At 49.0% G+C, this 13,272-nt stretch overlaps 2 protein-coding genes across 4 annotated transcripts in view; one reads left to right on the top strand and one right to left on the bottom strand.

The window, feature by feature from the left end:
- Positions 1-35: 35 nt before the first annotated feature.
- CIAO2A (cytosolic iron-sulfur assembly component 2A) lies at positions 36-3,483 on the top strand. The gene is made up of 5 exons (XM_032446809.1): positions 36-226; positions 972-1,136; positions 1,630-1,679; positions 2,759-2,804; positions 3,021-3,483. The coding sequence occupies exons 1-5, from the start codon at positions 100-102 to the stop codon at positions 3,116-3,118; spliced, it is 486 nt and encodes a 161-aa protein (XP_032302700.1). The 5' UTR covers positions 36-99; the 3' UTR covers positions 3,119-3,483.
- Positions 3,484-4,331: 848 nt separating this feature from the next.
- The window catches only part of ADAMTS7 (ADAM metallopeptidase with thrombospondin type 1 motif 7), a 50,601-nt gene continuing 41,660 nt past the window's right edge, over positions 4,332-13,272 (bottom strand). The window contains exon 24 of one of the 3 annotated variants that reach the window (XM_032446806.1): positions 4,332-4,598. In XM_032446806.1, coding sequence (XP_032302697.1) covers positions 4,510-4,598 — 89 coding nt within the window. In that variant the 3' untranslated portion in view covers positions 4,332-4,509. Of the gene's footprint in view, positions 4,599-5,964; positions 6,503-9,576; positions 11,418-13,272 lie in introns of those variants that run through there. The other 2 variants (XM_032446807.1, XM_015873287.2) reach the window with 2 other exon arrangements.

Raw genomic sequence — 13,272 nt, 5'->3', positions numbered from 1 at the left:
ACCGACCCCCCCGGGCGGGGCCGTCCCGTCCCGCTCCTCCCCCCGTCGGACGGTGGCCGCGCGGGGCCGGGCCGCGTTCTCCCATGGCGGAGCGGGAGGATGTCGCTGGTGCTTGGGCTGCTGTCGCACACGCTGAGCAGGGTGCTGCGCTACTCCGGGCTCAGTAGGGGCTGCCATGCGCCGAGCCGCGGGGCCATGGAGCACGACAAGGCCATGGAGGTTTACGGTGACTGTGGGGGGGCTGCGAGGGGCGGGACGCGGGCGGGGCGGGGGGGAGCGGGGCGAACCGAGAGCCGGGCAGGTGATCGGAGCTTAACGGGATCTGGAACCACGTTAAGGCTGCGGGGTGAGCTCAGTGCAGCCTCTCAATACCTGAAGGGAACCTACTCCCAGGAGAGGAGTAAACTCTTGGAAAGGGCTGACAATAGCCGGACACGGGGAAATGGTTTGAAGTTAAAAGAGGGAAGATTTAGGTTGGATGTTAGGGGGAAGTTCTTCACTAGGAGAGTGGTCAGGCCCTGGAACAGGCTGCACAGGGAGGTTGTGGATGCCCCGTCCTTGGAGGTGTTCAAGGCCAGGTTGGACGGGGCCATGGGTAACATGATCTATGGGGTCTCTATGGGGTCTATGGGGTCTCTATGGGGATCTATGGGGTCTCTATGAGGACCTATGAGGTCTCTGTGGGGATCTATGGGGTCTCCTGGGCAATCTGATCTAGTAAATGTGGATGTTTGGTGGCCCTGCCAGGCAGGGGGTTGGAACTACATGATCCTTGAGGTCCCTTCCAACCCAGGTCATTCTGTGATCCTGTGGAATGTGCCGTCTGTGAGGCCTGGGCTGAGAAGGGGACGGCAGGACGTGGGCTGCTTGTGAACGGGATCACCGCGGGCACTGCTGGGACATGGCTCTGGACGAGGAGGGTTAAGGTTAGGAAAGTGACTCTGTTGTTGCTGCCTTATCTTCTGCTTTAGATATAATCCGAACCATCCGGGACCCGGAGAAACCCAACACTTTAGAAGAGCTGGAAGTGGTGACAGAAAGCTGCGTCAAGGTGAACGAGATCAGCGAGGAGGAGTATCTGGTTGTCATCAGGTTCACACCAACAGTACCTCACTGCTCTCTGGCTACTCTCATCGGTAACGTTGCTGTTTCATTCAGTATTCAGCAATGAATGCAAGGTTAATTCACATTGTCTGAGTAACATTCCTATTAGTTAAAGTTCAGTATTGCTCAGCCAGCAGTTCAGCTGTGAGTACTGAGAGCCCTCCTGGCCATACAAACAAGGAACAGAAGGAACGGGGAGCTGTTAAGGTTATATCATAGAATCACAGAACAGCCTGCAGTGCTCATCAGTTCCACCCCCTGCTGAGTGCAGCAGCTTATTTTCTGTTAGACTTATTTGGCCACAAGAGTGAATTCTGTCTGCTGTTCTCAATTACTTTGCACTCCTGGATGTTAGACATCTGAAATAGTGAACTTTTAAGCTTGAGTTCCACATTGTTGCAGGCAGGCTGGTGTTCTTCCAACACTTCGTTTTGGGTGGTGGGTTTTGTTGTTAAATGTGTTCTCAAATGCTCCTCAAACCTTGAATTTGACAGGAATGTCTCATAATGTGTTTTTGTTTAACAGGCCTTTGTTTAAGAATAAAACTTCAGAGATGTTTGCCTTTTAGACATAAGGTAAGACAGCAGTTCTGAATCTCGCTTTAAGCTACAAGAGTAAGTACCTGCAATGCTGAGTTCTCCTTAAGGAAGGTTATGCTGCAGCATTAAGCAACTTGCAAACCCTGATAAAGGATGGGGTCTTTTAAAAAGCCTGTTGTTCACCAATGGAGGGAGTGAACGCTGCAGAGCAGGGGAGTACAGGAAGGGATCTCTGCATAAATGTGGTGATTCCTTCCCTTTCCCAGCTGTAGTTTGTTATATGCTGTTGCTTTTTGAAATCTCATTTTGTTTTTATAGTTGCTTCATCTGTCCAGTTACACGGTGTAAAGCAAGGCTTGTATTTCTAGATAATTAGGTCGATGGTGATCTGTTACGTTGGACACGTGCTAACATGTCGGCTTTGCTTCAGTGAGATAAGATAAGGTGCACTGGACTTGTTTACTGGCTTTTCCTTTGGTGCAGCAGTTTCACGACATGTCCTTGTAGTTCTATTTGTGAGAAGCTGTAGGTGGGTTTGTTTGTTATCCCAGGTCTGTTCAGTGAAATGCATGAAGTCAGTTTGGGTCTGTTCAGCATTTAGTCTTACAGTCTCTCCCCAGGCAGAAACCAGATAACGTACCATACTGCCATTTCAGATAGAACGTGTGTTTATCATTGAGTAGGACTTGAAAGGAGTATCTTTTTACAGATTGTTCCTAAGGATGTCTTTCTTTCCAAGAGTTCTTACCTTGTGCAAGAAACACTCGCAGTTCTGGTGGCTTTCAAACAAATGGTCCTTGAGCTGTGACCAGCAGAGAACTTCTTAGGAAGGAAGTGCCAATTCTGCACTCTGTTTCCAGTAGCTCGGTTGCAATGGATTTTTCACATTAGTCATTGATATTAGTGAGATATGAATGCTGCCACAATATGGGAGGAGTACTGAGGCCTCCTTGAATAGAGATAGACCTATTGCAACACAGTCACAAGGCTCAGAGCACTTACTGCCATTGGTTCCCTTCCATTGTCTAGGAACATTTTGAAAGGTATGGATTACATGCTTGTGAATATATTTTACAGTTGATGCACACATCTAACACTGATGATCTCTCCTCCAGCTGGAAATCTACATATCTGAAGGTACACATTCCACTGAAGAAGACAGTAAGTACAGCTTTAGACACGGTGTTCTTTGAGAAGTTGCTGTTGTGCTGCTCAGTTATTAGCAGGAAGAACTTCCTGCCTGGTTGATGATCTTAACATCATGAAGTTTCTCTGTGTATGTACGTGGTGAAACCCCACCTTGCATTTGTCACAGTGCAGCACACATGAAGTACCGCTGGGAACGGCTCCTGACTTTACTTCTCTTATGTTTTGCAGTCAACAAGCAAATCAATGATAAGGAGAGAGTCGCAGCTGCGATGGAGAACCCAAACTTGCGTGAAATCGTGGAGCAGTGTGTTATGGAGCCCGACTAGGAGCTGCGATGCACACAGTCACCATTTTGATACACTTCTTAAGATATCTTTGTTTAAAAAAGAGGAATCGAAGCCTTGAGTTTAATACTTGAGTTCTTTTTATCTTCCGGATGTTTTTTAAAAAAATGGTTTATAAGATAGATTTAAATTATGGAAAATCAGTCTCTAAAATAAAAGGAAGAATATAGTGTTAAGAGTTTGTAATATCTGGTGTCCAGAGAAGTATTTTATCTCATTACAAAGTGAAACAGCACTGTATGTGTTGCCTTCTGATTGCCGTTGTGATACAAATGCAGTTTTGCAGGTTACATTTCTATTGTTTCAATCACTGCACTGTAAAAATAAAAGAGATTCTTGTACTGAAATGCTGCTCTTAGTTCAGCGACTTTTTCTTTCTTTCCTTCTTCAGCTCAGGTTGAGATTTCTGTTAGAGAAGTGCACGTTTATTCAACCTCTTTGTATCCGTTGTACACAGTAAGATTGAAATGAATTCAGACAGTGAATTGGGAACCTAGGGATCAGATTAAAGCAAGGCAGATCTTTACTGAGGTGCCATTTTTGCTAAATATTTGTAGTTTTCATATCCACAAATACATGCAAACCAGAGCCGCCAGAGTCAGAAGCAGTGCAAAGCAGCTGAGCCCAGCAGTGGTTGGAGGGAGGTTGAAGGAGCCTTTCCCAAGTGGAGCTGTGCTAACTGCAGCAGGCTGGTGTTCGGTTAAACAGCGAGAAATCCTCACAGTTCTGTGCAGCATCTGTTGAGATTTCAGGGATTTGTAACCATTTTAATAGTAAGCCCCATAAAGCTCTCCTGAAGGCATGGGTTTTGGGTTGAATTGAATGGGTTCCAGCCAGGCTGTGTGTTATGAACGGTGGAGAAAACATTCTCTTTGTAGAACTGCACTCTGACAAATGTCACAGCTGTGCCAACAAGGGCCTGTCATCTCCTGCTTCCAGTGCTAAAGTCACACTTGGGTCAAAATGAACAATCTGTGTATTTAGATTTCAGCTGGAATGGTTCATACCACAGTATATCCTAAAAGATGGTGCCCGAAGGCTCCTGCTGACTGAGCCCTACTGTTTTATGCTCTTCAGAACAAGACAGCAGGGGGCAATCTGCCACTCCACAACTCCCCCAAACCACTCAGGACACTAGGAAGGATGAGCAGCACTATGGCACAGTAAGAACATAAAACGTGTCACAAACAGAAAATAAGATAGTTAACAGTGTTTAATTAATACAGGTTGTATTCTGCTGAGTTAATGCAGCACTTTGTCCGGGGATTTCGGAGCGGTTAAACTGGCTGGTGCTGGTTGTAGGGGTCCTTGCACCTTTGTTCTCACTGATGTCTCGGTAAGACTTGCTGTCACACATTGCATCTGAAATGGCTTCAAGGCAATGTCTGCAAGTCTGCAGAGTCAGCTGAACGGAGCAGAACCTCGCACAGAAACTGGAACAGAACCTCGCACAGAAACTGCCCTTTTAAAATGAAAGCAATGCTGGCTCAGTGAACTGGAAGGAATCTCTCGTGCTGCTCCTCGTCAAAAGGAGAAGAACAAAAGCAAAGGATTTTTTTTCCTACCTATTAACGGAGAAGGGACAGCAGCGTCCTGGAGGCGTTTCCCCACGAGGGGGAGCACTGAGAAAGGATCTCGGGGACGGGGAGCTTTGCAAAGCCCCGTGCAGGTGTTGCCTCCTGTTTTACTTTTCCCCTCTTTGTTCCTTTAGGTCAGTTCTCCCCTGGCGGGGCAGCACTGAGCGCACTGCGGAGGGGACAGCACAGCTCCAGGGCTGCTGTTTGTCCTGGTTTTTATGGGCTGCTGTACACAGCCCCAGATGTAAGTATGTGAGGTTAAAGATAATTTTCTTTATCATAGTCTCTGCTTTAAAGCTGCCGTTGGAGACCAGGGGGCTTTGTGTTCTAATTGCACATTTTACATGTTCTGCCTTGAAGCAGAAACTTTCTCAGGACAGCTCTGTCCCTGGAGGACATTTGTTCGTTGCCACCAAGCATCCCAAAATAGCACACACGCGTTTTCTCTCTTTGTTTCCTTCCCTACTGAGAGCCCAGCGTCTGATCTCTCCTGCTGATACTCTGGGAGCTCCATGGAAGGGGGCACTTTTCCTTCTGGACATTCAAGGGAGAAAACAAAAGACAAAACCCACCTAAAACCTCTCACATGTTTGAGGTGAGAGACGTATCAGTACCAGAGAGATGTAACAGTGAGTCTGAAGACACATCTGGACTTGTGTGACACAAATTTGGGGTGCTTGTGTCTGTGCTCAGCCTGCTGCAGGGGAACGGGGCCCTCCCAGGAGTGAACTCTAAGTTCATTAGTTCATTTGCTTCTGATGCTGTTTGGATGTGAGGGGCTCCTTCCACCACTGTTGGCTGGGTAGGTCCGATGGAACCTCAGTGGCAAAGCTGCAGCTGGCACTGCTTTGATGGCTGTCGATGGCTTATTATTCTCTCAGAAGCAATTAATTGCAGCCCTGAAACATGCAACTGCTTTTCCTGTGCCTTACCCAGTTGTGCCACGGCCCAAAGACAGCTGCTTGATACATCAGCACTGATGTGAGTGATGTGCCCCAGAAGAAGCCTCTGCTAAGCAGATTTTCAGTGGGTGAGGAGGGAGAGCTGTGCCTGCACCCAGTGCAGTTGGCATTGCACAAGGACAGTGTGCACCCCCTGGGTTATCAGCTGTGAGCAAAGCCTGGTCCAAAGGTCAATGGGCCTCACCGGGTAATTTCTGATACAATTTCACCAGCTTCATGCTGATTTAAATGTAAGTGTACCCATGAGAAAGACCCCAAACACCCTGGGAAAAGGAAGAGGCTTTTCTCATGGAGGGAAATGGCAATGATTCGCTTTACTTCTCTAGAAATTCAATCCCAGGAGGGTTATCTTACTTCATTTCCTGATCCAATGCAAAAACGCTCCAGGTCATGGGTTTCAGAGTCCCAACCTGTTTCAAATAACCTTTAATTTAAATAAACAGCTTCTGGACTGTAATCAGACAAACGTGTGAGATTTGCACATAAATGGCACTGAGAGCCGGAGGGCAACAGGTGATGTTACTGCCCTGCATCTCCCCGTGCTTGGCACCCAGCTCCTGTACAGCTATTGGGAACAAGGCAGGGGGGGCTACAATATTTCATAATGTAATGCTCTGCCTGCCCTGCTGCTGTGTGCTCTGCAGGAGTCCAGCAAAGCCTGCTGCTTCCCTGAGCGAGTTAACCTGGGTTCAGAGTTACCCACAGAACCAGGAACCACCTGGAGCTCCAGCTGCGATGGTGAAGCGTTGCGTAGCATCAGCGATGGATGGGGTTTGGTTGCTGATTTTTTCTGAATCCTTTATTTCAGGGGAGGACAAAATTCCTGCCTGGGGAAAGTCAGAGAATGTGGGCAAGCCCTTCTGGTATTGGCATAAAATAAAGCAGTAAGCTCTTATAAACACAGCCTTAGAAAACCGAAGTAATATACCTTTGCTCAAGTAACAAAACTGCAGCAGAACAAGAGCTGCGAGCTGATCCTGCTCCATCTGGGCCTTGCTGCCTCCTGCTTGGCCTCCTCCTGTGCTCACTCACCCACAGCATGGCCTCGCTGGCAGCTGCCAGGACTGACGACCTCTGGGCTACTTGGGGATTAAAATGCTGCAGCTGAGATCATCTGGTCCAGACAGAAAAACCTGGGTGTGGAACTGAGAGGCTGCAGAACACAGGTGCACTGACAGGACAATCCAATGCCTCCTTGAGATGCGGAAGTGTTTTAAGTGTTATTGTTAATAAGTGACAAAAAACTTGCTCCATAGAATTCCTGCTGCTTCCCAATTAACGAGCTTCCAGTTCCTTCCTGTCTCCAGCTCTGGAAATGTCTGGAGGTGACTGGGGGGGACGCAAGGTCTGATATCTAATCTGTAGACAAGAACCTCTGGCTTTCCTCAGAGAGATCCCAAGGAATAAATAGAAGCAACAGCAAAACATGAGCAGAGCAGGGTTTCAGCCTGGCCATCTTCTTTCCCCCAGAGGCTGGAAGGAGGGGGTGGTGTTTTGGGGTGACCTCCCTGGGATCATCCTACACCCACACCACCACTGCCTCCAAGTGAGGGCACAGCAGCTGTGCAGTGCCCTGCTGTCAGCCCCCTGCATGCAGTGAGACCAGCTGTTCAGCAGTTCAAGTCTTCATAAGCAGAAAGCCTGCACAGAAACAGGTTTTGTGCTTAGAACTGGCCCTGAAAAATGCAAGCAAAGTCCTTTGGCATTAAGGGCATTCAGTGTTGTGGGTTTCAGAGCAATTTAAAGAGGGACTGCAGCTGCAGATTGGAGGGGAAATAGTAAAATCTGGGAGGAAAAATCTCATTTAAGTCAGTATTTCTACAGTCATAATGAAAAGAGCAGGTGGGGTTTTGCAGTCTCTCTGTGGGAGAAGTGCTCTGCCTGAGGAGCTTTGCACTGAACATGAGATGAGCTGAGATTCCTGTTTGGGTCTGACGCCCGTGTGACCCCGGTGCACAACAAGGCTGAGCTCCAGGCCTGGCTGCCTTCAGGATGGACTCACTTCTCACATTCATTTCACCAGCAGGTTCTCAGGAATGAAGCTGTGCGATGTGATGGTTTTCCCTCGCTCCAAATCCTTCTGAGCTCAGGATGCATTATTCCAAAACATGGCAAGTAAAACCTGTGAGCAGTTCTTTCCCTGCTCAGTAATTAGCAGCTGATGTTTACAATAGATGTCAGGAAGCTTTGCTGAAACCCCCTTTAAAAAATATATTGTTTGTTCTATTTCCTCTGTGGAAAATAAAGGAAAAAACTACTTATACGTGTCTGCTCTGAGCCTGCATTGGGTGCACTCAAGCAGCCCAGGGTCAGCATCCTGCAGCTGTGCAAAGCAGAGAGAAGCCTGCATGTATCTGCATGTAACTCCATGTATTTACACACAGGAGTGAATAGGTGCACACGTGCAGAGATGGCAGCAGCGTGCAGTCAGTCTGTGCTGCAGGCAGAGGATGGCATTGTTTACAACACATACACTGAGATCTTCAATGGCATCAAGCATTAAGACCAATTGATTTGGATCAGGAGATACTTTCTAGCTCTGCATTGCTCCAATACCTGCTGGTGCTGTGATTAAGCTTGCCTAGATTTGTATAAAGGTGCATTCCTGCCCTAACCCAGCCTGCGGCACCCATTGCATTAACCCAGCATGGGGAGGGGAACTGGCTGCAAGAACAAAATTCCCTGCAGCCCCTGACAGCTCAGCAGAGAAATCCAGTACTTTTCACATGGGATGAGTAAAACTGAGCAGACAAAGGTCAGCGAGACTTAAGAGTCCCACACTGGGGAGGTTCACAATTAGTGGGAAACCCGCCTTTACTGTGTGGCAAATGAAGCATACGTGTTTTGCAGAGTTGGCCTTCAATGGGGTCTTTCTGAAGTAATGAACCAAAAGTATCTTACAATGACAAATTGAATGCATCCTGGTAACCACATATCCCGTATCTGCAACAAAAAGCACTGCTTAGGGCTTTCCTTGTGCATGGGCTATTAATAGCAAGGGCTCCGGGAGGGGAATGTTGGCCGGACCAATGCCTGCATGTGGCCAGTGGTGTGAGCAGCATCCAGCACTGCTGCTGTGCATCGTCCTGGCATGATGCTGGCAGTGTGTGACTGCCATGAGCTGTGCCTGTCAAGTGCTGCCATGAGCCTGTGCCTGCAGTGATGGATGGCACCCAGCTGGCCACCAAGCTCAGCAAGCACAGTGATGGAAACAAAGAGGCCCCACCTTTCCTGGTGGCACTGGGGCACAAACAGCGCTAGGAAAATGAGTAAGCATTGTCAGATGTGCTAAGGAGGAAAGAGAATCGTGACTCTGGAAAACTGAGGTGAGTTGTGGGAAGAAATGACACCCAGAGCAGCCGCAGCCCCCAGGACAACACAGTGTTGGGTGACAGAAAGGGCAGCTCAGTGACTGCATCACGGCACTGTCAGACCAGCTTTCTTACACATAAATGCTTCACCTCCAGTGTACTGAAATGTGTATGATTCAGGCAGAATTTACGTGATTCTTTTAACAAGCACATGAATCTCAGTGTGTGCTGCCTGGACTGGCTGTGGGGTCACACTCAGAACACCAGTGGGTTTGCTTTGTTGTCATGGTTAGCACTGCAATGAATGAATCCACACCACAAATCAGAGGCTGAAGCCTTTAACTCTGGGAGCAGCAGCGCTTTACTCCAAATCTACCGAGCTCAGATTGTAATCACACAAATCCCAGTTTCTGTGGGCAGCCTTAAATGATTTTCAGATGCAAACTGACTGCTCCTCTGTGCTGCAGCTGAGATGAGAGCAATCAAACCCCTGCTGCTGCCAGGACCTAAACTGCCCTCACTTAACAGAGTTTGCAGTGAAAAGCCCTTTAGAACTCCCCAAGAGGAAGAGAAAATATGAAACCCTTCAATTTCCTTCAATAACTGTTTAATTTAACACACTTGTGGGCGATAGCCATTAAAACCCAACACGTTTAGAGCTATTCCTTAGCAAAACCTCGGAGTGCTGACAGAAGCAAGGGATGGACGGTGCCAACCAGAAAGAAAACAGGAATGAACACAGGCTCATAAAATGTAACGATTTACACCACATTGGAAAGGAATAGAGCACAAATGGTGAACTCGTGGCTTGTGTTTTACATGCAAGTCATAGTCAGGAATTCCCCTTGTTACATGACATGGCACTGCACAGTTGTTCAGACAGTACAACTTAAGCATCCATCTGCGTAGCACTGTGTGAGCACATCGCTCAGCGCAATGCAGCGATGCTGGGCTCTGTCCTTTTCCCACTGAGCTCAACACAAGCAGTGCTGCATTCACAGTCTCCCAGTTTCTCAGCCTACAGAGTTAATACAAAAAGGACGTGCCACCAAAATGCACCTGCCCTCCTCCAGGAGCCAACCTCACAGCAAATCCTCCCTAAGGCCCCAAGGATTAACATACAAGCACTGCTGGACTGGCTGCTGGGGTGCCTCTCATACAGTAGCACATACTATAGTTAAAAGAACCAACTAACTTTAACAGAAGTGCATCTAGATAAGCAGAAAGGTTTCTAGCTTGGAAAGAGCACAGAAAAACACCTTAACCAACCATTAAAGTTCTACATCGTAACTGCATACCAAAATCCAGTTGTGTAAGTACAATTCATTTGCCATTTGGGCTTTCACAAGGAAGGATGTGGCCAAATAAGAGCAGTGTTTGCCATGCATGTGCATTGCTCACAGCTGGGGCTAGAACAGCTCCCCATCCCTTTCACTGATCCATGCATGGGCACACATTGTTTGACTCCAAAGCAATCTCTCATTTCACTGATGCCTTGTGTCCCCAGCCAGCCCCTCTGCTCCACACACAGGTGGGGGCTTTTGCAGATGAAGCCATTAGCACAAAGAGGGCAGAGCGCCTGCATGCACAGCGAGCCCAGCGGTAACTAAAGCTGAAAGCTTTCTTCCTCTGACCTCTCTCCATTTCTTAAATTACAGTTATTTAGCTTCAGTGCGTAAACAATCCAATGAAAATTACAGAAATGGGTTGCCAACTTCCAGTCCTTAAAGGGGGAAAAAAAAATCCAAATGGTCAGCTGTACTAGTGGAATGATACTCGTTTTATGCATATAAAAATAACAATAGAAATCAAGAGTTCTGTGCTGGCCTGCCAACACCATCAAGAGGCTGGAAATGTCAGATGATAGCACCATTAGCGTTCCTGAGAGGACTCCCCGCATTATTGCTGCTTGAAGCCTCCCTTCCCTACCAAGCTCCCTGTGAATGCTCAGTGATGGCTGTGACCCTAACGGAGAGCAGTGCCCACTCTGGCACAGCACACTTGGTGAGACTGCACCCCCGGCCCAACCAGACACTATTTCTCAGAGGGACCGTTTGAGCACCGTTATAGTGTAGCACAAATGAAACAAATCATGCCTTCCCTGTGTTTTACAAGAGCACCGTGTGGATCCTGGGCTGCACCGCCCTGTGCAGTGACAGAGCAGCACAGCCAGCTGGTCCCCAGCTCCCTCCTGTGCCGCTGGGCTGCTCCCAGAGCCGCCACAGGTCCTGGTGCTTTCTGGGCTTGGGGTGGTCCTGTCACCTCCTGGAGACCCGCTCGTCCCCGCGGTCCTGGTCAGGAGCCCCGTGGTGCCCGTGCTGGCGGCAGCTTTGGCAGCATTGGATGTGAACTGTTGGGAGGTGGCACCGTCCCAGCACCCGCAGGGTCTGGCAGAAGCTGAACGTCAAGCGGTCACGCTCACAAACGAAGCCTAGAGGATGTGAGAGGACAAGGACAGCGTTACTGCAGTCCCACCGGTACAGCTGGCAGATAATTGATAGGAAAATCAGCATGCACTTGGTACAGACTCCAAAAAATGCAGCCACCTTCACCTCAGCACTGAGCAGCCATTGGTCCTCATTTCTAATCAGCAGAAACCAAATCTGTACTGCTACCTACAGCCTGCAGCACCTTTCCAGAGCAGAGAAACCATAACAGCGGGCAGGGCTGAGCCTGGGGCTTGTCACCATCGTGTTGCACAGAGCAGCAGCCCTGGAGCTGGGTGTACATCCCATCTGACCCTAAACTCCAGTTCAGTCTCAGTTTGTGGCCAGCGAATGCAACAGCGAAACTGCAAATGTCTTCAGTGCTGTGCCAGGTCCTGGTGCTGCCAACTGCAGTGTCTGAATGCGGCTCTGCAAGCTTTCCTGGCCACAGATCTCCCTGCAGGGCCTCATGTCCCACCAGCGCCCCAAAGCCCTCACCTCAGTGACAGGAGAAGGCAGCAGAAGGTGACAATTCATCTCTGCGTTCTGCTTAGCTTGTTTCATCTCCTTCCCCTCCTTCTGGGGTAAAGGGCAGAATGGCTGCTCTCATGTCCAGCACCGCTGCGCTCCCTGTCCCTGGGTATCTCCTGCCCAGCACACACACATGGCCACGGGATGGCCCCACAAAAAGGTCTTTTTCCACTTTTTGGCAGGGAAATGCCAGCAGTGGGGACAGAGGCAGGCAGCTCTCCCAGCACTGCCCTACGCTGTCTCCCTTTGGTGAACAAAAGGCTTTGTTAAGGGAAAGGCCAATGTCCCCATTCCCACCAGGGACAATCTGGTCCTCGGTGCTGAGAGCAAGGGAATCAGCAGATGCAGAACAGCGTTCCCCTGCTTTTGGACTTCAATCACAGCCCTCAGCCTGCCAGCAAGGTTGTCATTACCCTGTTCTAAAATTAATCTTCTATTTCAGTAGAGGTATTTCCTCTCTTCTCTCTAACAACAGCTACTTCTGCACGGTAGTAGTGTCTCTGTGCCCCTGAAGAAAACATTAAATGCTGCTGCTGCTGCCTGCTGGTGCTGCCAGTTCCAGCGGCTGCCACCAACCAGTACCAGTACAAGAGCTGGCCCTGTGCTGTGTTCCCTGCCTGGGGTTTGGGTCCGTCCTGCAGAGCATAATGCAGATTTTCATTCAGAGCAGAGCTGATGAGGAATTGTTGGGAAGCCCCGAGTGGCTTTGGTAGGGAGCGGTGCACAACCCCAGCTCCACCTCCATAACAAAACCAAGAGCATTGGAGCTGTTTGGCAGAGGGGAACATGCTCATGTGATGCTCCCCTGGTGTCAGTCACAAGAATTGGTCACAAGCATCCCTGCACCACAGAATCCCTTCCACTGAGACAGCTGGACACACAAAGGGGTCTACAGTCACATTTGCATGTGCTTGAGCAGTGATCCAAATATACCTCCAGTGTTTCTGGTGAAAGATGGAAGCCTCAGTGCGTTTCTGCTTGCAAAAACCCCTCCTGCCCCCAAAGCTTTGTGCTGGAAGTGCAGGCACCTGGCTGCCACCCAAGCTGCAGAGCAGCACACAGCCTCAACCATCTCAGCTGCTGAAACCCCTGCACCAGGGCAGGGCACAGTGGTCACTGAGCATCAGCTGCAGCATGGCTCTGGCAGCACGGCACAGGCTCCCTGCAGCATTCACAAAGCTGATGTGTTGAGTTACTAGCTTGGATAGCAATGCTGACAGGAGAGGTGGAGACAACAGCTATGGCGTAGGCAGGCATGGATTAGATGGCATGCACTGTGGGGTTGGCTATTTGCTGCATCTAACAGAGCAAATGTCCCACCAGTTAAAA

Source organism: Coturnix japonica, chromosome 10 (assembly GCF_001577835.2).
Source record: "Coturnix japonica isolate 7356 chromosome 10, Coturnix japonica 2.1, whole genome shotgun sequence".
Lineage (NCBI taxonomy): Eukaryota > Metazoa > Chordata > Aves > Galliformes > Phasianidae > Coturnix > Coturnix japonica.
This window is presented reverse-complemented; position numbering and strand designations above follow the sequence as displayed.